This window comes from Sporothrix schenckii (genome assembly GCF_000961545.1).
Source record: "Sporothrix schenckii 1099-18 chromosome Unknown Cont45, whole genome shotgun sequence".
NCBI lineage: Eukaryota > Fungi > Ascomycota > Sordariomycetes > Ophiostomatales > Ophiostomataceae > Sporothrix > Sporothrix schenckii.
In genome coordinates, this window is record NW_015971146.1 from 221,954 (window position 1) to 244,473 (window position 22,520).

The 22,520-nt window shown below is 53.8% G+C and overlaps 8 protein-coding genes across 8 annotated transcripts; 2 read left to right on the top strand and 6 right to left on the bottom strand.

Annotated features, from left to right (window-relative positions):
- Positions 1 to 2,168: 2,168 nt before the first annotated feature.
- SPSK_00259 (uncharacterized protein) lies at positions 2,169 to 3,863 on the bottom strand (the record flags this gene model as incomplete). The annotated part of the gene is made up of 4 exons (XM_016727235.1): positions 2,169 to 2,459; positions 2,560 to 2,741; positions 2,833 to 3,414; positions 3,437 to 3,863. 4 exons carry the CDS (start codon positions 3,861 to 3,863, stop codon positions 2,169 to 2,171), a joined length of 1,482 nt encoding a protein of 493 aa, XP_016586628.1.
- Positions 3,864 to 3,970: 107 nt separating this feature from the next.
- Positions 3,971 to 5,713, bottom strand: SPSK_00255 (uncharacterized protein; the record flags this gene model as incomplete). The annotated part of the gene is made up of 5 exons (XM_016727231.1): positions 3,971 to 4,120; positions 4,176 to 4,913; positions 4,975 to 5,144; positions 5,195 to 5,569; positions 5,641 to 5,713. 5 exons carry the CDS (start codon positions 5,711 to 5,713, stop codon positions 3,971 to 3,973), a joined length of 1,506 nt encoding a protein of 501 aa, XP_016586629.1.
- An 874-nt stretch (positions 5,714 to 6,587) lies between these two features.
- SPSK_10292 (zn cluster transcription factor) lies at positions 6,588 to 8,673 on the bottom strand (the record flags this gene model as incomplete). Its single annotated transcript, XM_016736771.1, has 3 exons — positions 6,588 to 6,609; positions 6,641 to 7,748; positions 8,106 to 8,673. 3 exons carry the CDS (start codon positions 8,671 to 8,673, stop codon positions 6,588 to 6,590), a joined length of 1,698 nt encoding a protein of 565 aa, XP_016586630.1.
- A 401-nt stretch (positions 8,674 to 9,074) lies between these two features.
- On the bottom strand, positions 9,075 to 10,477 carry SPSK_00276 (uncharacterized protein; the record flags this gene model as incomplete). The annotated part of the gene is made up of 3 exons (XM_016727250.1): positions 9,075 to 9,157; positions 9,297 to 9,742; positions 10,446 to 10,477. The coding sequence occupies 3 exons, from the start codon at positions 10,475 to 10,477 to the stop codon at positions 9,075 to 9,077; spliced, it is 561 nt and encodes a 186-aa protein (XP_016586631.1).
- Positions 10,478 to 11,445: 968 nt separating this feature from the next.
- Positions 11,446 to 15,800, bottom strand: SPSK_00201 (xanthine dehydrogenase/oxidase; the record flags this gene model as incomplete). The annotated part of the gene is made up of 2 exons (XM_016727179.1): positions 11,446 to 15,535; positions 15,619 to 15,800. 2 exons carry the CDS (start codon positions 15,798 to 15,800, stop codon positions 11,446 to 11,448), a joined length of 4,272 nt encoding a protein of 1,423 aa, XP_016586632.1.
- Positions 15,801 to 17,015: 1,215 nt separating this feature from the next.
- Positions 17,016 to 19,020, top strand: SPSK_00245 (RNA lariat debranching protein; the record flags this gene model as incomplete). Its single annotated transcript, XM_016727222.1, has 2 exons — positions 17,016 to 17,075; positions 17,149 to 19,020. The coding sequence occupies 2 exons, from the start codon at positions 17,016 to 17,018 to the stop codon at positions 19,018 to 19,020; spliced, it is 1,932 nt and encodes a 643-aa protein (XP_016586633.1).
- Positions 19,021 to 19,613: 593 nt separating this feature from the next.
- SPSK_00326 (transcription elongation factor B, polypeptide 1) lies at positions 19,614 to 20,343 on the bottom strand (the record flags this gene model as incomplete). The annotated part of the gene is made up of 3 exons (XM_016727300.1): positions 19,614 to 19,715; positions 19,766 to 19,919; positions 20,186 to 20,343. The coding sequence occupies 3 exons, from the start codon at positions 20,341 to 20,343 to the stop codon at positions 19,614 to 19,616; spliced, it is 414 nt and encodes a 137-aa protein (XP_016586634.1).
- A 747-nt stretch (positions 20,344 to 21,090) lies between these two features.
- On the top strand, positions 21,091 to 22,126 carry SPSK_00303 (RHO4 protein; the record flags this gene model as incomplete). The annotated part of the gene is made up of 3 exons (XM_016727277.1): positions 21,091 to 21,381; positions 21,445 to 21,648; positions 21,713 to 22,126. The coding sequence occupies 3 exons, from the start codon at positions 21,091 to 21,093 to the stop codon at positions 22,124 to 22,126; spliced, it is 909 nt and encodes a 302-aa protein (XP_016586635.1).
- Between the last annotated feature and the right edge of the window lie 394 nt (positions 22,127 to 22,520).

The window sequence follows — 22,520 nt, forward strand, 5'->3', positions numbered from 1 at the left end:
TTTCGATCGCAGTCTCGCTCTGTAATACTCTCGGACTTGAACTATTTTGGCAAGCGTGACCCTCACGTCTGTCGTAAAAGGCGCGAAAAACATTTACAAGCACAAGCGCGTGTTTCGGAGTGGACGGATTGTCAGTCCTGAGCTGGACCGTCAAGTCTGCAAAAAGACAAGGCGAGTACAAAGGTGAATGGATGAACTCGACTAGTATCCCATAGTGCGTGGTGGCGTTCGGCCGGACCTAGGCGGGCCACAAAATGTTCTGTATTTAGTGATCAAGTTCTTTTACTGACCAGACGAGGTCTCGTGACGATTCAGTAGGGTTTTCACCGGCTCTTCCCTCCTCCCTGTCTTTTTTTTACATATCTATTTTATGTATTATAGTTGTCATGAAGGAAAGGATCCGAGGAGGGAGACGGACGTTGGTTAACCGTGAAAAAGTGCAACATCGACATGAGAAAGTATTTTACGAGAACACAACACGGAAAGAGGAGGCTGCGTAATGCAGCATGGAGATTACCTGCTGCCACCACACCACAAACAAGGCGACCGGCACCGTGTTCCAGTAACTTGGGCATGCCGAGGGAGGAGCACAAATTAAGCCGTACATGTACGTCGTACGCAGAGTGAGATCCATGCCAGGGCAGGCGCGATCAAACCAATAGCATCATTGGCAAGAAAGTGAGCAAGGGGCAAAAATGCTTCGTCATGGCAAGTACCAGGCAGTACAACACGTGAGCAGCAACCGCTTTGGACGTCGGGTGTGCGGCCAAAATCACGTTCTATTTGAACCACCCCCACAGAGCAAGATGTAAAATATGACAGTTATCCGGGCTTGAGCCGGGAAACAAAAGAAAGCATAGTCAATCGACCCCAGATGTACTTGCGTCGTACCGTGTAATACGTCGTAATGACATCCCGCCCATGCCGTCGCGTCACATTCTCAGCGGGAGATCTGAGCTGGCAAAGGTGCAGCTTGGCCTGCAGGGCGTTAATTCCGCTCACTGCGTTTCACTGTGGTGGCCTGGCCGGTGCCTTTTCGGCAGCTGCTAAATTTGGAAAGCTTGTAGATGGGGTAATGTTTGTCCTACTGTGTACGTTTGCTGCAAGCTGGGGAGTCATATTTTGTCGCTCACTGAAGAAACTTGGAAACAAAGAACTGACGTAAGATAACTACAACTACAGAATACATGCGCTTCGATTCCGACCATGCGCGTAAAACTAAAGGAAGAAAGCAGAGCAAACCTGAACAACGCACTCTGTGCGGCATAATTGTCTCAATTTCCTCGAACCTGGTCGGTCAAACGATTCAGATGTAAAACCCGTTGGCGTGGGGAATGGGGCGAGAGGAGACAACTGGCACCTTGACTGGGACGACGTGTAACACACAAGCGGAACCGATGTCGACGCGTTGATGGTGGATGAGACATCACGGCGAAAGTACACTGCAAACGCTCCACAGAATGCCTCTTACATAACAAAAAGACAACAACGAAAATGTTTAGGAGCAACCTGGCCAGACATACTGTCAGCCGTTTCTGATCCTTTCGTTAAATTCCGGATTCACCCAGGCGGCCGTGGTGTCGAACCGGGAAACATGCATCGTGTAAGCAAGTGGCTGTTGCGCGCCTCAGAGGGGCTGCCGTGGGGGTGAGCGCAGAGTACCGAGACACGCTGGATGCCTTTGCAGCCACTCACAGCCACTCGAGGTACGCTTCTCTCCTGTGTCTTGAGTCTGCAGGGTTGTCAGCCAATGCATGCGCCCCCACCCGGCAGCATTCGGTCAACGGAAACGGCAGCGGCAGCGATCCTTCTTAGGTGGGGTTCCCGGTTTTGGATCCTGGCTTGTGCAGCGAGCGTCGCATATTTTCACGGGGCGCGAATCGAAATTATTGCGTTGAGGGAAAACGACATACTTTGCGACTACCACATACTGGAGAAGCAGGACCTTTTGATCGTGTGATTGCTTGCGGCTGCACCCGCTCTGCCGGCCGAGCCGTACCCTTGTCGAGCTGCTAAGTTGACCGCAGAGTCTTCACACGAGCAATTTCCTTTTTAGACAAGCAGTGAGACGTCGGTGTCTGATTTAAGAGTGCTAATATGAAATTGACAGGCTCGAATAAACGGAGTAGGTCGTCCAGTCTTGAATTCCGACCTCAGAAACGCCAAAATCAAAAAGTCGAGTCGTCATCAGGCGCTGTGCCGTTTGTATCAGCAGTCTCGTGAATGTCTCGCTCGATGGACTCCTTGATCTCCAAGTCACCGATATTGAGAAGTCCGAACCTGGCGCTGATCAAAGTCTTGAGTGCGCCCCCGTCGTGGCACTGGTCCGCCAAACTGGCTGCTGAAAGAACCCACTGTCGGGCAAGGTCTTCGCGGCCAACAGCGAACCAGTCGATGCCTTCGTTGAACGATATCGCCGCAAGAAACTGAAGCTCATCCTCTGGCCAACTTGTTGCACCCTGGGTATCTGTGGTTAGCACAAGGTTGTCTGAGAGCCAACTGTTCAATTTTATTTAGGGAAGTACGCTGTAAACATGCGCCCAATGCAAGCTATCTTACCTCGGAATTCAAGCCGGCTCGGATCATCTCCTTGACCTCTTCTATTACCTGGAAGGCAGCATCATGGCCACGGTAAAGAATCGCCTGGAACAGGCAACGGTAGTATTTGACGAGTTTGTCACCGTTGAAGCTACCCGCCTTGTGTAGTTTGCCGATTATGAGGCGCATTGTTGAGACGAATTCTATAATATACTGTCAGTAAAGCGACAACATCAGGACCAAGGAAAATTATAAAGGGAATGTTGGGAATTGCAAAGCTTATATGCCACCCACTTTCACCTGGTACATGAACTTGGGACCGGAGAAGAGAGTCTCCAAGAACGCGGAGCGTGTCCAAGTCAAGGCAGGAGGCGGCTGTTTCGCAGATATCCTCCAAATCGTCCCAGTCGCCAAGACGGATGGCACCTTCAAAATCAAACACAACTAGTACGGACGACTTTCTCAAAAGGTCTGATGAACGAGCGCTTCCGCCAATCCCTTGTTTTTTGAGCTGAGTATGGAATGCCCGAATATGCTCGCGCATGGCTTGACAATCTTTGAGACTTTGTTCTTCTGACTCCGAAATAGATGGTCGCCTCACCAGAGCAGCTAATGCAGATGCGATCAGGAATCGACATATGAGTCGTTTGGATGATATATCGGTAGTTGCACATATCTCCTGGTCATCTGGGAACAGCGTGGTGATCTTTACGCACGCTTCCAGGATGGCCACAGTGTGCCGCAGGTCCAATGTCCCCGAATATTTCAGGCCCAGGTTGTACGCCGCTCTGCAAAACCATTCAAGCTCATCCATAGTAAACTGGGCCTTACCCACCTCGGTGTGAGCACTCCGATCACTTTCCACGGCATAGACGACTGTGAAATACTGTTAGCTTACTATTTAAAAAAGTTTGAGTTTCTGGGCTGGATGACGTGCCACCGTTGAAAATGTCGGCGAGGTCTTGGGTTGCTTGTGATGTTTTCGTAGATTCGCCATCCCGGACCAGGTTGCATCCATCTTTGTTTGCACCATCTACCATGTCCCGAAGCATGAGGATCGTGCAGCGGAAAAGAGCCGGTGCGTGAACTTGATTCGAAGGCTCGTGGTTGATTGTATCTGCCAGCCTTTTCATTGCTTGAACCATAAATTGCGGTGCTTTTTCGTGCCTTGCACAGAGAACACATGCGTGAAGAAGCTTCATCCGTTCTGCGGAGATGGTTATTCCTCTCAAGCAGTCGGTCGCCATCTCTAAGTCGTCCGCTTTGATGGCCAGCTTGAACAAAAAGTATTTTGTCATTGGCTCGTCTCGGGACGCTTCTGGCATGCTGACAAACACAGATTTGGCTGTGTCTATGTCGCCAATCTCAATACAACACAGGAGAAGTTTCCTAAAACAAAGCCAGGATTTAGAAAAGGTCTCCTCAGTAAGTTTCAATAGTCGAGAAGATCTAACCTTTCGATTAGAGTCCTATTGGCCCGCCCACTCGCCTCAAAAATATGGCACAGGGCAAGGCGACACCATTGAATAGCCGTTGCAAAAAGTCTCTCCTGGTACCCTTGCTCTATGCGCTTCCATATCAACTGCACAATCACGTTAGTATCATTTTGACTTCTGGAGTGATCATTGAGAACCTACCGTCTGAGCTGCAGAGGCCGTGTCGGCTCCAATCGATATTCGTAATTTGGACAGAACGCTCTGAACTGCATCGAGTTCCTCTTTTGTTTCACGTTGGTGTGCAAGTAACCAGACACGCGTAATGATCAACTTTTCGATCCATTCCATGACATCGTCCCTATGGCGCAAAGATAGCATGAACTCATCGAGGACCTTGCATCCGAGGCCCGGGCTTTTACTGTGCAGTTTTTGAATGTGAAAGTGTAGCAGCTTAAATTCATCCAAAGACGACTTAAAGGCACCGATCATTTGGAGGAGGATGTCGGCATAGCCAGTAGCATCGAAGCTTTCTGATAGTGATGACGCATGGAGCTCCAGCTGGATCAGTTGTACCCGGCTATCGTTGTCTCTCGTGACGACAGTTCGTAGGCCATGCGTGAGCTCCCTGGCGCGCATGTTTCCGGGTGGTGTTTGCAGACCGAGACATGCAATAGCAAGCGAATATGTGACGGAGAGACGGAGCTCCTTCGTGCCTGAAGACAACGTAGTCTCGTCCATTTTGGAAAGTGATTCTCTGGCTCGGTCTAGCCATGTGACGGAAGACGCAAAATCCCTCTTGGAGAGGAGCGACTTTCCGATGCGGAAGAGTGCCGCAGCCATGAATTCTAGAGATTCGGTGTTAAATGAGTCTTCTCTCAAGTTGCTCATCTCTTCTGTGTACAGTCGGTCGGCATCTACGGGACGATTTTCTCTCCATAACTATTGAGTCAGCATAGGAGACAGTATCGTATTCCGGGAAATAAGCAGCAGAAGCCATTACCTGCGTCAGCTGCAGAGCCAGGTGACTGATCCCAAGCTTGTCGGCTTTTGGCTTGAGACGTTTGGAGTTGTCATCATCACAACTGGCAAGAAGCTTGGCCAATCTTTGCCTGTACTTTGTAACCCTCTCGAGGACCATATGGCCAAGTTCCGTGTCTTCTCCATCTGAGCCTAGTTAAAATTGTCTGAAGCACCAACTGTTCGAGGAGACATGAACTTACCGATGCACGCCTTTGCTGCCCGTACTGCGACGTTGAGAGCATACAGTACAAGTGACGCAACGGATGGCTCTTCCTTCCCCACGGAACCGGCTGCATCAGAGCTCGTTCTTTTGTCAATGACTACAAAAGAGAGCACTCGGCTGTGGAGAAGGAGATTCTTGTACTCAGTAGGGACTGCGGTCTTTTCTGCGTCGCGTTCGAGTCGAATAACAAGGTTCCACAGGAGAACGGCAGATCTATGAGCCGATTCGTCACCGTTGAACTGATTCGAATCTTTCTGGAGAATCTGGCGGCGAACAGAGTCGGCAAGCGCCGCCGCCGCTACTGTATCACCTTTGATTGAGGGGAGGCGGCGCTCGAGGTCAGATATGACGCCTAGCAGGGGCGGTCAGTCAGCGTGGCAGAAAAGTCCTCAATGAAAGAAGATCTCAAACTGGCAGCCATACCTAGAATGTGACTCCTTTTGCGTTTAGAGCCGGCGGTTTGCACGACGTTTGCGCCGACTGCCGTTTCTGTCATGATCGCGAGACGTCCCCGATCGGCGTTGATAAGGCTTCAGGTCATGAAGTAGGTTTCTCGAGAAAAACTACCGAATTTATATCGTGGAACAAAAAAAGGGGGTTGGACAAAGGCTATGCAAATTCGGTTTTAAAAATACGAGCCATGAGGAAGCAGCGACTGTGGTCAAGGTCCGAAGTGGCAGTCGCGAGTCTCGTTAATGCCGTCTCGGGTTGATCGCGGTTTCCTTAGCACAAACTTTTGAACACGTGAGCTATCGCACTGAATGTGGAGCAGCTAAAGGATAAAAAAGGCAATGAAACTTCCTTTAATTGTAGGGCGAGGCTGCTACACCCCTTTCTAGGTTCTACAGAGATTCATATAAGAGGTGCGTGAGCCAGAATGTTGAAGCCAGCGAGACGGAAGAGAACACAGTAAGGTAACATAGACAGTGGAGAAAATGACGGAGAGTGAAAGTATATAAATCCTGAAAGGTATAGTGGATTCTTTTTGATGCGAATGAGGCAAAGCACAAAGGAAAGCATAACATATGACAACGAAGTCATTTTAAAACGGGGATATACAAAGAGTGCAGAACCAGCCGCCCTAAATTATACCTGGCCAAAGCCCGTGGACTCCAAGCCCTTTGCACGAAAGGAAGAGAGAAAGAACACAGTGCGGAGAATGAGATTATGTACTCGGAAAGGTGAAGTAGGGAGAATTTTGTAGGGGAATCGACAAAACGAAAAGACAGAAATAAACCCGACAAATGCAATAAATGAAACAGAAAGTGGACAGAAAAGAGGCCGCAAGGGGGACGTTCTCGATCAGTTAATCAATGGATCGTGTGGTAGAAAGTTACCAACGATTAAACTTGGGCTAAGATAAACAAGAGTTAGTATATTTGATAACATTGGCTGAATAGAGCAAGGACAATACGAGACGTACATTTTATGGTCGTCACGCCGGATCTTGAGTGAGAAGCAGCATTTGATGATTGGATCTTTGGACGAATCGCTGGGGTTCTTGATGGAGCAAGCCGTTAGGAGCGTATCGTGGGCCGAGTCAAACGCAATGGTGCCAAACTCTTCCCAGTAGCGGACCATGGACTCTTCCGTCAGGATCTCGTGCAAAGCGATTTTGCCGTCACGCAGACTCTCCACAGGCACGTGGATCAGCTCGGCCATTTCCTTGTTCCCACGGAAGATTTCGCCTGTCCGGCGCCAGCAGCATGCCGGGACAGCCATACTCGCAAAAACACGGTCGTATTCCATGAGCGTCTTCTCAAACCACATCTCGACGTAGATGAGCTCCAAGTCGGTCAGGGCCTGCATCTTCTCGCGGAACTTGGGCCGGAAGCGGTCGAGCTGGCGCAGAATCTTTTGCTTCGACGCTGGCGCGATCTTATGGCTGTCGAGGTAGGTGTGCAGGCGTGCATAGCCCTTGACGTAGTTGAACGGTTTTAACAGACCGGCGTCGTATTTTGCTTTGAGCAGGTCGGACATGCGTTGCTCGGGGGTGTCGTTGCCGGATGGGTCGGCGGCCTGGAAGTAGTATTCGCGTGCCTTATCCACAGCGGCAGAGCGTGTTGAAGGCGCATCTGTGAGGCTGCTTATGTCGAGGGCACCCGAGGCAGCGGCAGCAGCAACGGACGTGGCCCGGTCGGGCGGGAGCATAGACCCTGCGCCGGCGCCGGTTCCCAGAGCGCTCGCTGGGAGGAGGACATTGCCAGCCAGAGCCGCACTGTTGTCGTTTTGTACGTTTGCTTTTCCATCGTTTCCGCTTCCGCTTCCACTTCCGCTTGCGGTTGCGGTTGCACTGCTGCCAGTGCCGCTGGTCAAGAAATTTGTGGCAACGTCGGGCGGCGCGCTGCGCAGCATTTGGTTGCTCTGGTCATCTGATACATAGGCAGCATCATCGACCATGCTGCTCTGGAGGAAATCGTTGAGGAACTGCAGCTCGCCGCTGACCTCGGGAACAATCATGTAGCCCGAATGGTCGTGCATATCGTGGAAATGGTTCTGTGCAGTCAACCACGCATCGGAAAACCCACCAACTAAAATAGAGTTAGGAACCGCGCGGAACAAGGTCAAAAATAAAAAGGACGGGGAACGGAGCACAGCAAGACAGGAGCAGTAGGACCACCTAACAAAATCCCGGCCATTCACCAAACCCGACAGTGAACGAAGAAAAGGGGGTGCTTGAGAGGACACGCCGGGGGAGAACGTGTTTAACATAAGCAAAAAAATAGCAAAATTGGGAACATATTCGTCCAAGGGGGTGTAGAACGGGAGGAGAAACGATGGGCCTGCTGTGGCTACGGGGAAGAACAGTGCACTTGACGGAAGGAGAAGGAAGACCAGGGTAGAACAGGAGATGCTACAAACACTACGGCAGAAAGGCAAAAACATACACTGGCTCACGTCGTTGGAAGACATGAGATTGGGCTGGATTCCAGAAACAGCACTGGGTCGCACAAGCTGCATTGGGTTGGCCTGGCCCAGAACGCTAGCCGCAGCAAAGGCATTCTTGGCCGCCTCGCGTCCCGTGTCGAAAGACGGCGGCCGCATGGCTGCGTTTGCGCTGGTGCTGGCACTCGGATTGCCAGTCGCCGTGCTCAACGAGGCGCGAGGATCCGTAAAGTCCTCAGATTCGTCAGCCACGGAGGTGTCGCCGACGGTGCTCTTGGACTTTTTTGACTCGGATTCGCGCGGCTCATCGTGGCAAAGGTGGCCGATGTTGCGCTTGATGCATCTCGTACATGGCCGTTCCTGGGCGAAGTTAGTAGATGACCACTGCGAATCAACCAGCAAGCAATCGGCTTGCAACGAGGGATGGCAGAGTGGGAAGAAGGCAAAATGCCACGCATGGAGCGCAGTCGGAAGACCAAGCAACAGGTGTGGGAGGACAAACGGAGCAAGGGAAGGGGGCTGCAGGCTGCGAATGCTTGAGCACAAGTTGCAGCGTCGACGGGTAGACATCCCGGATCAAGGGTCGACGGAGCGTGCAGAAAACAAAAGCCAATACTGAGCAAAACACGTACCAGGTCACAAGTCATATGCTACAGATGGAAGAATGCCTGTTAGCAAGCTGTCTCCGAATACAGAAAACCGAAGCAATGAGGCGATTCGAAGGTGGCATGACTGCGGCAGGCTCCAGCCTTCGGATGAGCTGCTGCTCTGCGGGACAGCCGAGGCGGCCAGTGGAGAGCTACGGTACAGCAGCATTGGCATTTTCCCGCCTTGCGGTCCGGGGGGCCTTCAGATCGAATGAGATGGGAAAAAGCCCAAGGAGGCTCGACTGGAGCGACCATGTCCATTCCCAGGTCCAGTCCTGGGTCCCAACCCCCCTGGCGCAGTCTTCAAATTGGGACAGAATAAACTTACAGATCGACGGCAATATACACAAGCTGCAGGCAGGGGTTAGCCAGTAAAGCAGTAGACATGTTGTGGAGAGGGGGCGAGCCTGGATACGAGGCCAGGGGTCAGTGAGCAGCCGAAGAAAGGGCACACGGCTGAGAAGACTGCGTCTTGAGCTCGGGATGCACACGCGCGCTCACTTTCCTCGCCTTCTCCTGACATTTTCCCGCCGCACAATTACTCACCATGGTTAACCTTGCGGCGCTTCTTTGGCGTGCGTCCGTTGCCGTTGTTGTTGTCGGCCGCGGCAGCTTCCGAAGCATGGTCGTTATTTGACGCCGCCTTGCTGCCGCTACCTTTACCGGTGCCATTGCCGTTGCCATTACTCTCGGTCTTGGTCTCGCCAGCGGGCGCGATGCGCGTGGCCGTCTTGTGCAAAAGATCTCTGTCCATCTTGTGTTTTTGTGTGGCCGTATGGGCGCTCGGTGCAATGCTCTGCGTTGCGTAGCGTTCGTCGACGATGCGACGGCGGAGCCCTTTCTCGATGCCCCCGCCCGTTCTATCGTACCGGCCGTAGCCTGGCGGTGGCTCGTGTCCTCGGTGCCTGGTGTATCCACGCAGACCGCCGGGCTCCCATGGATCCTCCCCTCGCTGGCCTGGTGTTGTGGGCTCTCTGCGGCCGCGCCGTGTCCTGCGGGTGATTCAGCAACACAGTGCTGTTGCCTCGTGCTCCCTGGCGTTCCCTTTCCCTTTGGGTCTCTTGCCCTGTAGGCAATGAGGGATGGTTACGCAAAGAATGCAATGAAAAGACCCAAAATTATGGGATGCACAACTCAGAATGCGCCTTGCCCGTCTGGTCTGCGCGTGGGCTGTGGCGGGCCGTCTGTGTCTGTGTCCGTCGCACGCGTGGTGCGCTGGCTGCAGGTGGTTAGGGGTGTGGGCGAACAAGGAACGCTCGAGCGAGGCAGCTGGCAATCCAATCGGAAAGACAGAGCGCGGCAAACCTGTGACGATCACACTCGCGTCAAGGTGTTCGAATAAAATAAAAATGAGGAATTAATCCGGAGGCGCTTATTGGGTTCGGTGATGCTGGACCTTACCAGCCACGATGGCGTCAGACGTCAAGCTGCCAAACGCATGTCAGCTGTCGGGCGTTGAAATACCGGATATGGACTGTCGAAGTGCAATGCCGGCAATGCGCGAATGCACAAATAAAGACTATCACGTCACTTTGGCTGCTGTCGTCGCTGTCGCAAAAACGGTCAAATTGCTCGTGAAAAGCCAATTGACTTGGTGTCCACAGTGACAAGTAGGTCGGATGGGAAGCACGGCCGAAAGCGAGCGAGGCAGGCCGAGAAAGCTAAAGAAGAACAATGGTCCATCCCTCAACTGACACCTGAAAGAGGCGGAGGGAAAACGACGGCATCGAAATTTGGCGCAGGAATTGCCTCGCGTGAGCAGCAGGAAAAAATTCAGCCGGCTAGGACAGAATCGCACCTGCACGCCCTTCACTGCTCTCTGTTGTATTACTGCAATCGGTATGCGGGGCGCTAGGACAAGCGAATGGGCTTTGGCGGCCCTGGGAAGGAGGCATTAAAGTCGCAAGGCGGCAAAGTAGGAAAGAGCTAGCCAGTCACAAGCAAGGAAGCCGCGGGCAGGGGGCAGACAAGGAAGTAGCCAAACCCCCCTCCTGCCTTTAGCTGTTCATCTTGCGGAGGAAAGTGCATTCGTTGCTTAGGACGCAGTGGTGTGCAGAATAGCAACCGCGTGTTCTGATGGCCATTTTTGACTACATCTGCTCTCCTCAGCTAGATACTTCTATTCCGCTGCACAGTGCTTGAGTGCTTGGTAATTACATTTCAAACGTCTCTCTTTAATTTGGCCGGTTTGTCTACCTCGCCATAAGTTGGCAGTGGCAGCAGTACTTGGTTGGATCATCTTACATTCGATACCTCCTCTCGCCCGAACAGAGCCCGCAGCTTCGTAGCTCCATGCATGTGGTCGCAGACGCTCGCAAGAGATGTGGGAGAGTGCGGAGGAGCAAAGCAGACCAGACACTGCTATGGCGGACTAGCACGGAAGATGTATCCGCTATTGTGCATGCAGGAACCAACTCGCCTTCAATACGCTCCGTGTGAAAGGACCCTACTCGCACTCCCGCACTGTTTTAGTGACCACATTCAATCCAACACATCAATAGACGACAATTCTAAGAGACGACGGCATAGCCGAGTCCACCGAACTCTGACCCTATTGATAGCTCTTGCAATTTCGTATCCCTAAACAACATACATGTGGAAAGCGACGCATGCACCTGCGCCCACTCTGTACGACCAATAATATAAAATATTTGCAAAGGCAGGCGGCAGCCACCGGTCCCCTGGAGCCACATAACTAGATGTAGATGAAGAAGCTCTTCTCCCCGGGCTTGGCCGTCACCCGCGCCCGCTCCATAATGGGGTCGACGCAGGCCAGCCGGATGCGCTCCGGCGTCGCGGGGCTTTCCAGGCGGAGCAGACCCTGGTCGCTGTCGAGGTCGTCCTTGGCCGCATCGTCCACCGTCTTCGCCACCACACCATACTCGGCCCGGGCGGCCTTGAGCGCATCTCGAATCGCAAAGAACACCGCGCTGCCCATGAACAGCGGCGGCTCGCCCACACCACGGCTGCGCTGGATTGTGCGCAGCTCCTTCCACTCGACGCCCTTGAGCAGCTGGACGTTGAACACTTGCGGCACGTCGCGGAAACCGGGGATCTTGTATGCGCCGGGCCCGCGTGTGAACAAGTGGCCCGCCATGGGCCCGTTGCGCAGCCAGAGACTCTCCTCCATCGTAAACAGGCCCATGCCCTGCACAAACGCACCCTGGATCTGGCCATAGTCAATCGCCGGGTTGATCGTGCGCCCAACATCCATCAGGATGTCGGCGCGGAGACACGTCCAGGTGCCAGTCAACGTATCCAGTTCCACCTCGGCGGCGGTCACGCCCTGTGTGAAGTAGTAGAACATCTTGCCCTTGTTCTCGTCCCACGAATACCCAATCTCGGGTGTCTTGTAGAAGCCCTGGGCCGACAGGTTGACGCGGTCAAAGTAGGCTGCATGCGCCAAGTCTTTCATCGTCGCCCCCTCACCCAGCTTCTCACGGTACGGTGCTAGACGCTGGTTAATCTGCTCGCATGCGTTGTACACGGCGTACCCATTGAGATCGGACGAGGCCGATGCCGCTGTGGCTGACGCGTTGGCGACTGTGTTTGTGGCCGTTTCGCTAATGAAGACGCTGTCCAGCGGCACGCGCAAGGCCTGCGCCGCGATCATCACCATCTTCGTGTGCAGACCTTGGCCCATCTCCGTGCCGCCATGCGCCAACAGAACAGACCCATCGTGGTAGATGTGCACCAACGCGCCGGCTTGGTTAAGCCAGAGTGCCGTAAAGGAAATGCCAAACTTTGTCGGGACGATCGCAAGGCCGCGCTTGTGCCACTTATTCTCCTTGTTGAATTTTTCCACAGCTGTGCGCCGGCTCGCATAGTCCGTGTCCTTCTGCAGTTGCTCATACATGAGCGGGACGTGCCAATCGGTGATGGACTGGTTGAACGGTGTCAGTTCGCCATCCTTGTACATGTTGATGGCACGCAGCGTTTCCACCGGCATGCCTAGCCGGTCGGCGATTTCGGACATGTAGCATTCGGCAACAAACAGACCCTGGGGCCCACCGAATCCGCGGAAAGCCGTGTTGGACATCGTGTTCGTCTTGCACAGCCACCCGCGGATGCGCACGCTGGGGATGTTGTAACAGCCGTCGCTGTGTGTAATCGCCCGCTCGCACACGGCAGCAGACAGATCCCACGACCATCCTGCATTGTTGTAGAGACGCAGGTCCAGGGCTTGCAGCTTGCCGTCGCGGTTGGCGCCCACCTTCCACTTGCTAATGAAAGGGTGCCGTTGTCCGGACGTCACCATATCCTCTTCGCGGGTCAGCATGCACCGCACTGGACGACGTGTAGTTTTGGCCGCCAGAGCCGCGATGCAAGCGAGTTGGATCGAACGGGTCTCTTTGCCACCGAAGCCACCACCAAGGCGTTTGACGCGCACAACCACCTTGTTGGCCTGCACGCCACAGACTCGTGCAGCAAAATCTTGAGCCTCGTTCGCGTTCTGGGTGCTGGAAAAGATCTCGATCTCGCCATCCTCCGGCTTGGGCACTGCCACAGTCGCGTTTGTCTCGAGGTAAAAGTGTTCTTGTCCTCCCATGCGCGTGGTTCCCGTAAACACATGGTCGCAGCGTTCGAAAGCCGAGTCTACATCCTCACCCCGCTTCAGATCACGGTGGAAGTCGAAGAAGCTTTCTTTTTCAATGGCTTCTTCCATCGAAAAGATGGCTGGCAGCTCTTCGTAGTCAATTTTCACGAGCCGCGCACCCTCGGCGGCACGTGCTGCCGTTGTGGCCAAGACCATTGCAATCGGCTGGCCGACCGTAAAGACTTCATCTTCCGCGAGGAACACTTCGTCGAAGTGGGGTGCGCCCCAGCGGTTTGCTGCCTCATTGGGCATGTGATGGCGGTCAATGATCTCCACCACACCTGGAACATCGCGCGCGGCTCCGTAGTCGATGCTCAAGATGCGTGCGTGTGCCTTCTTGGACAGAACGAGGCAGCCGTGTAGCTCATTGCTCAGAGGAGGGATGTCATCTGTATATTGTGCTTCTCCTGTCGTCTGCTTGAGCGCGGCAAGATGCGGGTTGGCTTTGCCTACAATTTCTTGCGCATAATCAACAGCCGCGTCGTTGTCGGTCACACCTGTCGAGATTTCTCTCTCGATCTCGTCCACAGCTTGTTGGTCAAAGTGTGCGTTTTTCTCAACCCCATCCACGCCATTCGTGGGGTTCGCGCCATCAACCGCTTCGTGTCCGCTCGCACCGTTCGGCTCCTTCACTCCATCCACGCCGTTCGGCCCATCAACAGCTTCGTGCCCATGCCGATCAGCCATGACCTCGTTGTAAAATCGGTAGAACAAGCTGAGAGCTAGGGCCTTCCGGTAAGACGCCATTCCACCTGGGACAGAGAAGGGAAGATTGAAGTCTTGTTCAAGAGCATTCATACCACCCTCAACCGTCTCCAAATCGGCAAAGCGACGACCAATCAAGAATGCGTTGGCCGTTTTGGCCGACACCGTCGTCGGCGCCATACCACCGTACACAAGGTTGCACTGCTGGACGACACCGTCTTCATCGATGCGGATGCGCATGGCTGTCGTCACAATGGCAATGTCGTCATCTTTGCGCTTGGCCTGCTTGTAAGCTCGGAAGTACTCGCCTTTGGCGGGAGTGATTGGAATGCGAATGGATGCAAGAACCGCCTCAGACGGCAGAGCTGTGCGGCGATATCCCTGGAAGAAACCAGACATTGGGATCTCAATCTCCTTCACCGCCACGCCGGTGGGATCTGAGGCATCCTTAGCCTTGGCGACAACGACGGCCTCCGCTGCCACAAAGACAGGGTTCAGGTCGGAGATGGGCGATGCCGTCACAAGATTACCAGCAGGTGTGCCAACGTTGCGAATCTGCCGGCCAGCAAAATACTTTAGCTGCTTGTTGATGGCAGCAAACACTTGTCCACGAGCTGGGCCGTATTCGTGAGCGGACTTTTCGGCAAGGTGCTCGAGGTCTGTCAGCACGACATTGCCGCCGATGGTGAGGTGAGTGTCACTGAAGGCATACTCTCGCAGCTCGGGAATGTCGCCGACAAACACCGACACCGGGTAGTCGAAGGCCTTGAACTTGATCTCGATCTGTGTCTCCGAGCTGCCACCGATGATCTTGGCCTGGGGGAACACGCTCTTGATTTCGAGCAGCTGGTCTAGGGTCACTGGACGGAACCACCGCTTCCTCTTATTGCCAAAAGACAGGGGTCGGAACTCGTGTTTCTTCAAGGCAGGCGGGAAAATAAGCTCCGTGTCGGGGTTGTATTCGATGAACCCTGGTGGCGTAAACCGCTTGATGGGCTGATCGCCCTTGCTCTCCGATTTGTCTTTGCAGCAGCCGCCCCCGTTCTCTTTCCCATCCATGCAGCAACCACTGCCACCGTTGGCTTTAGCCTTGATGCAGCCCGACGTGGCATTGATGCTGAAAGTCTGTGCCGAGTCGAGGATCGAGCGGTAGCCGGTGCAGCGGCACAGGTTGCCGTCAAAGGCCTCTTCGATGTCCAGCTCCGTGGGGGTATCGTTGTTGCGAAGCAGCGCATACAGACTCATGACGATACCCGGTGTGCAGAAACCACACTGGCTCCCGTTTCCTTGGGCCACCCGCTCCTGCGCCGGGTGCGGTTTGTTAACATTGCCGATACCCTCGATCGTGATGACGTGTTTCCCGTCGACACTAGCCAGGGGTGCCAGGCACGCATTGACGCTGGCATGGTAGATGCTTTTCGTCGTTGGATTGTACTGGCTGACAACCACCGTACATGCACCGCAGCCGCCCTCGCCACATCCTCTGGAGAAAAAATGTCAGTTACTCCGTACCACTGTGCTGAATGGAGCTATAACTGACGTTCGCTGTCAGCCTTGTTCACGTACAGCTTTGTTCCGGTCAACCCAATTCCCCGCAAGTACTCGAGCAGTGTGAGCTCAGGATCTATCTCGTCCAGGACGACCTTTGTGCCATTGAGATAGAAGCGAAGCCTGTCGTCGAATGTTGTCGTCAGGCTGCCGACAGGCTCGGTCGGGCCACGCTCTGGCGATATAGCACCAGGGGCCATTGCAGCGAAGTTGAAGGTCCGCGATAACTGATTTGAGGACACCGCTCAGATCCAGCCTATTGATGACCGTCGATAAGGAAAGCAGAGAGGAGATGTTGCTGTTAGTTCCTTCTAGATTTGGTGGGATGAAGGTCGACAAAGAAGGAACGAAGGGCAGGGAGAGCGTGCTCAATCGCAGCTTCCTCTTGAAATGGAATTCGAAAGTGGCAAAGACAAGAAGAGGAAATCACGACCGACAGCTAGATAAAGTACAAATGCAGGAGTACCCAAAACACTGGCCGCAATACAGCGAAAGCTCGCCTGCAGATCCGTTGGTGGCCGTTGGCAGCACACTGGTTCTAGATAAGCAGCCACTGTCGTGTCGTGCTGAGAAGCCCGTCCAGGTGATCTTTCGGAAGTACCTCTTGGCAGCATTTCGGCTGTGGAAGTACAAGATACGGCAGAACGGCTTGCACTTAGAGAAGGGCAGCGGCGGCATCCGGCGGCCAGCGGACCAGTCTGACCAGCTTCCCCGCACTCTGCGACAGTGGAAGTCTCCGCCTTCAGAACGTCTTGTAACGACTCTCCGGACACGACCCCGACTGCGGGCTTTAAGCTCATGTTTTTGCATCCAAACTTATTCTGATTCGTCCATTCTTGCCTCCTCCGTTCTTTGGATGCATGGCATTACTCCTCTAAGGGCAATTGTCGACAAAAGGTGCCCAATGAAGCTGCAAGTTCAACCATCGGATAGGACCCCAAAGTTTTACGTTTTCCAAAAGACAAGGGCGGATGAGAGGCCCCGCTTCCTCCGACAGTTACTGGTCTCTTTTTTAATTTGTATTTTGGTGTTCTCCGAGTTCAGTCAGCCATCTCACGTAACCGAGTCACAAATGAGGCCAACCTCTCAACCCGGAAGCAAGCCACACATATAGGATCACCACACACCAAGTGGTCACATAAACCATGACTTTTTGCGCAAGATATGATCAATGAAATCAAAATACCGCTCTGTGATTCGCTTTTATTGGATTCTAGGCTGCATCGTGAGTCACTGTTGACTCAGATGCTTGGAACGTGTGTTACCAAAATGGACATCACGTGGACATGTACTTTAAGATCACGTGCCTATATTGTAGAGCTCAACAACGCAAACACTTTTAAGAACAACCTCTGCATCTCAACGACGTACAACGATATGAGGTTGACGTCAGTAATTGCTTTCGAATATTGAAAATGGCTGAATTTCCTGGCCTCCGCGAGGTCGGTGGGGTGCGAGTGGCCATTGAGGGTTGCGTGAGTCCTTTCGTGATGTTTTCCAGGGTTCACCACATCTTTGGCAGAATCTTCGCTAACTCTTCCACCACAGGGTCATGGTGCACTTGACGCGATTTACGGTGCTATTGACGCGTCGTGCGCAGAGCGGGGCTGGGATGGTGTTGACCTTGTCATCATTGGCGGCGACTTCCAGGCCACGCGCAATGCGTCAGATCTCAACCTCATGTCTGTGCCGCCCAAGTACCGCGCGATGGGCGACTTCCATCTCTACTATTCGGGCGCCCGCAAGGCGCCGTACCTGACCGTTTTCATCGGTGGCAACCACGAGGCTGCCGGCTACCTCTGGGAACTGTTCTACGGCGGCTGGGTGGCGCCCAACATCTACTACTGGGGCGCGGCCAACGTGCTGCGTTTTGGTCCTTTGCGGCTGGCAGGCATGAGCGGCATCTGGAAAGGGTCAGACTACCGCCGGCCACATCACGAGCGCCTGCCGTTCCGGCAAGACGACATCAAGAGCTTTTACCATGTGCGCGAGTGTGACGTGCGCAAACTGCTGCAGATCCGTGAGCCCGTCGACATTGGCATGAGCCACGACTGGCCGCGCGCGATTGAGTGGCACGGCGACAATGAGCAGCTGTACCGCATGAAGCCTCACTTCCGCCGTGAGTCCATGGAGGGTACGCTGGGCAATACGGCGGCCGAGTACGTCCTAGACCGGCTGCGGCCTCGGTTCTGGTTCTCGGCGCATATGCACTGCAAATTTGCAGCTATCAAACAGTTCGACCCACCAGAGATGGAAGACCCCGTACGGGCCGCACAGACTCAGCAGGCCCTCAAGGAAGAAAGAGCGAGTGCTGCTAATGAAGCGACTACGCCACGCAAAACAAGCTCACTCCCACCACCGACACAAACTGCCGATGCAGGCAACCCAGATGAGATCGATCTGGACCTTGGCGACAATGATGGTGATGACGACAAAGGCGCTGACAGTGCCCCGGCACCAGCCGAGAAGAAGCCGGACGCTACAGTATCGACTGAACTGAACGAAAACGAGAAAAAAGAGGTGTCAGCCGCTCTTCCCAACATTGATGGCGTTTCGAGCGAGCTCTTAGCACAGCTTCCGGCCTCGTTTCAGCGCCCGCTCCCATCACAGCAGCAATACCAGAATCGCCCTCACGTGAAGCCAGGCCAGCCAGTGCCGCCCACAATCACAAACACCCAGGTCAACTTCTTGGCCCTGGACAAGTGCTTGCCAGGGCGTCATTTCCTGCAGCTGTGCGAAATTGGTCCTGCGGACCCTAGTGTCACGGTCGGGGCCGTCGAGTTGCCAATTGAAAAGAAAGACGACACAGCCGAGGGTGGCGAGGCAGCCGACGCAATCGACGCTGCTGAGACAGCTGCCAGCACAAGGCCTCGCTTCCGCCTGGAATATGACCCAGAGTGGCTCGCCATTACACGTGCTTTTGCCAAGGACCTGACCGTTGGTGAGAGGGACGTACCAGTGCCGCTCGACCAGGGCGAGGCGCACTACCGCACGCTTATCGACACGGAACGTGCATGGGTAGACGAGAACATTGTTGCCAAAGGCCTCTTGGCAGTACCCCACAACTTTGCTATCACGGCGCCTGTACACGCGCCCGAGCCCGGTCAGCCGGAGACGTATGCTAAGGGTCAGCCAAACGAGTACACGAACCCGCATACGGCAGCCTTTTGCGAGTTGATCCAAGTGCCCAACATTTGGCACGCAACCAAGCAGGAACGGGGCGAGAGGAAGCAGCGGGGGCCAGGGGCCTCGGAGCCCCGGCGCCCGTACGGCGGTGATGACAACCGTGGCTATGGAGGCGGTGGCTACGGCGGTGGTGGCTACGGCGGTGGTGGTTACAGAGGAAGAGGCAGAGGAGGCCGCGGTGGTGGATTTTCCCGAGGCGGCGGCCGGGGTCGTGGAAGAGGCGGGTATTATTAGGTGTGTGGATGTTAATGAACAATAAAAGGGTCAAGACGGGTTTACTGCTTAAAAAGCGTGTTGGTCAACTTCACATAGAGCATCAAGATGGACCGTGAACTTGGAAGAAATCGATTCAATGTCTAAACAGAAAATCTAAGCGGGTCGCCTAAGCACGTGTCATTCACATCGAATTCAAATTTACACATCTTACACGGATGTGTCCCTTTCGTAAAAGCGAGATCCCCACGGAAAAGGAGACAAGCAGAGTGTGGGGGACTGATGTTTCCTCTCCCACCAACCACGCGGCAGACACACCAAAGCAGACATCCAGCCAAAGCCAGCCGCCGGCCGAAGTGCCTGCACAGTTGAAAGCGTGATTGATGGTGACGATGAACGATCGGCTAACAGGCAAGCGCGCTCGTCGTCTACAAAGTAGCGTTTCAGGATGAGCTGTGCTGGAACATAAATCACGATCGCGGGGAGTACTGTGCCCGGCGCGTGAAACCCCATGGAAACCAATGCATCATATGGCTTGACTGCAGATTGAGGATGGCAAACAGGTAGCGAGGTCGCCTGTCCTTAACAGCCGGCTCAGTTAGGGTTAACCAGTATCACACGCCATGCATGAGTATAAGAGAAGCGTATGGTGACGATGTATCGTGGCGTATTACGGCGTTGGTAAGAGATTGCTTTTCTGTGCGTTCAGCCGAGCTCTGAGAAAATGTCAGCTTCTCGTAATGGAAATAAAAAGGACAATATATACCAGGAAACACCCACTGTCCATGCCGAGGTAGTCAGCTGCCATCAACAGCTCCAGACACATTTCTGTTGGAATATCAAGGTCGGGCACGTCCTCCTTGTCGCGGTTCTTGTACCAGTACTGGAAATACTCGGTGACTTTTTCGAGAATGGGAGTACTGTGCGGCGCTGTCAGCAGTTGGTTCGTCTTGCTTAGTTGTGGATTACGCTTGTCAACGGGTCGGGTCCGGCAACGCCTCAGATCAAGTGTAGGTTAAATATGTCATACAGAACCTAAAGACAATGCTGGCTTTGCAGACAATGTCGTCAATGGCTCTTTCAAACAGTTTCCACTTGTGTCATCACGAAAGGCGACGGAACTGCATAAGAGAGGCAAATGGACATGAAGGTGAGAGAACAAACGTAGAATGGGAAAAGGACTAACCTGATCTCAGGAAACGTGCACCGACCCGACCTGGCCTCAGCAAACGGACTCTTTGGGTCCAGCATCCGCTTGATCATGGGGCTCACATCGGTAGCAGCACGCAGAACGACGAACTCGAAGCCCTCGGCAGAGACGAGGGTTACGTATTCGCTCGCCATGGTCAGGTTTTGGAATTCGGACGTTGTGAAGGCTGAGTTTGCGGGAGAGCTAACGTTGGTTGAAGTGGTGGAGGTGGAAGAAAAAGCGAAATTCACGGCGGGACGCGTTCTATTTATGTATGTCGTACGCGAGGTGAAGTTTGCACGTGCCGCGAGAAAACCACTTAAATTTTTGCGGGTCCATTTATTGATGTAGTCAGCAGCGGTGCACGGGCCAGAAGGGAGGATGGCGGCAATCGACAATGATCACCCCCTAACAACGGCAGCCCGTTGCCCGGCTAACGCGTGCTACAGTGCGTTTCAACACACGAAACAGGCAAAAAGTCAACTTTGCGACGTTAAGCTGCTCTTGCCGTGGACCTCGCTCTTTCCTTTCGTTGCTCTTCTCCTTCACTCCTTCCCTTTTCTCTCTGAATTCCAAGACCACTTCATTCCTGACGAGAAAATCTCTTTACAGCTCAGCATTGTGGACTTTTCGGTCGCCGTTTTCTGATGATCGAGACTCGCCCCGTTCCCTTTTCCTTATCTCGCCAATAACCCCGAGGTCACCAAACAGAAACTTATATTATCGATTGTTCGAGTACGCGATTGTGAGTCCAGTCACTCATCGCACACTGGCGTGACAAAGGGCAAGAAAGAGACCCGGGACAGTTAACCTGTCTTGCGCAGAGGTGGCGCTTTCGCCTTTTTGTTTCGCATTTTCCTTTCTATTCCATCCACCCACCTTAACCCATCATCCGCCTCACCATGGCTTCGCAATATCGCAACTCTTACTATCAACAATCTTCGCGCGACACATACGAATACGGCATCCAGCGGCGGCCGACTACGGACCGCCTTGAGTCTCGGACGGCGCGGACGAGCGACAGCAACACCATTAGCACAACTTCGTCGTCTTCCGGTCGCGAGTCGTCTGCTACAGCTATGACCAACATGACCGAGCCGCCGACGTACTCGAAGAAGATTGTCGTCGTGGGCGACGGCGGCTGTGGCAAGACATGTCTGCTCATCAGTTACAGCCAGGGCTACTTCCCCGAGGTAGGTCGCGAACGTCTCCGGTATCCGAGTGCATGAACGTAGGCACCCATTAACCTCGCGCAGAAATACGTCCCCACCGTCTTTGAGAACTACATCACCTACCCAACACACCCGCCGTCCGGCAAGACGGTTGAGCTGGCACTGTGGGATACAGCCGGTCAAGAAGAGTATGACCGGCTCCGGCCACTCTCTTACCCGGAAACCGACCTCATTTTTGTGTGCTTTGCTATCGACTGCCCGAACTCACTCGAGAACGTCATGGACAAAGTGAGTTAACGCTTACTACATTTACAAATCTATTTGCTGGTGTTTCTCCTACTAACCAAACCAGTGGTACCCCGAAGTGTTGCATTTCTGCCCGTACACGCCCCTGATCCTCGTCGGCCTCAAGTCTGACTTGAGGTTCAAGAAGACGTGCATCGACATGCTCAAGACGCAAGGCCTGACGCCTGTGACTACCGAGCAAGGTCTCGCCGTCGCCAAGAAGATGGGTGCCCAGTACATGGAGTGCAGCAGCAAAGAGATGAAGGGCGTCGACGAGATCTTTGAGCAGGCACTTCTGACTGTTGTCGCCAACGACCGCAGAAACATCGAGGCGCAGACGGCCGGGGGCGGCAAAAATGGTGCCAGTGGTACTGGTGCTTCCAACACCGGCGGCAGTGGTGTCACCTTTGGCAGTGGCAGCGGCAACATTCCCATTGGTGGGCCGATGAAGCGGAAGAAGAGACGCTGCATTCCACTGTAGGGTACCGGATATATGCGAGCTTGGCAGCATGCCCAGATATGGCGGACCGGCAAAACAGTTGGAAGCAGTTGCTGCACGGACGACAATGTCAATGACGACGACGACGAACACGGAGACGAAGGCATGTTGCCGTGTACGGAGAGACGGCGAGGCACAGTTCGCGGTTAGAGGTTTTGCTGACAAAAAAACACTCTACCAACACACATCAAACAACAGACACACGCACACACACACACACACAAATCACCACTGGCACTATCCCCACTACGCGCACCAGCACCAAAGTAATGATCCACATTTCAGCATGATATGACTACGAAACAGCACTCCATATATTTCTTTTCATTCCAACCTCCTAGCTGTATTTTGCAGTCAGCCATTTCTTGTTTTTACA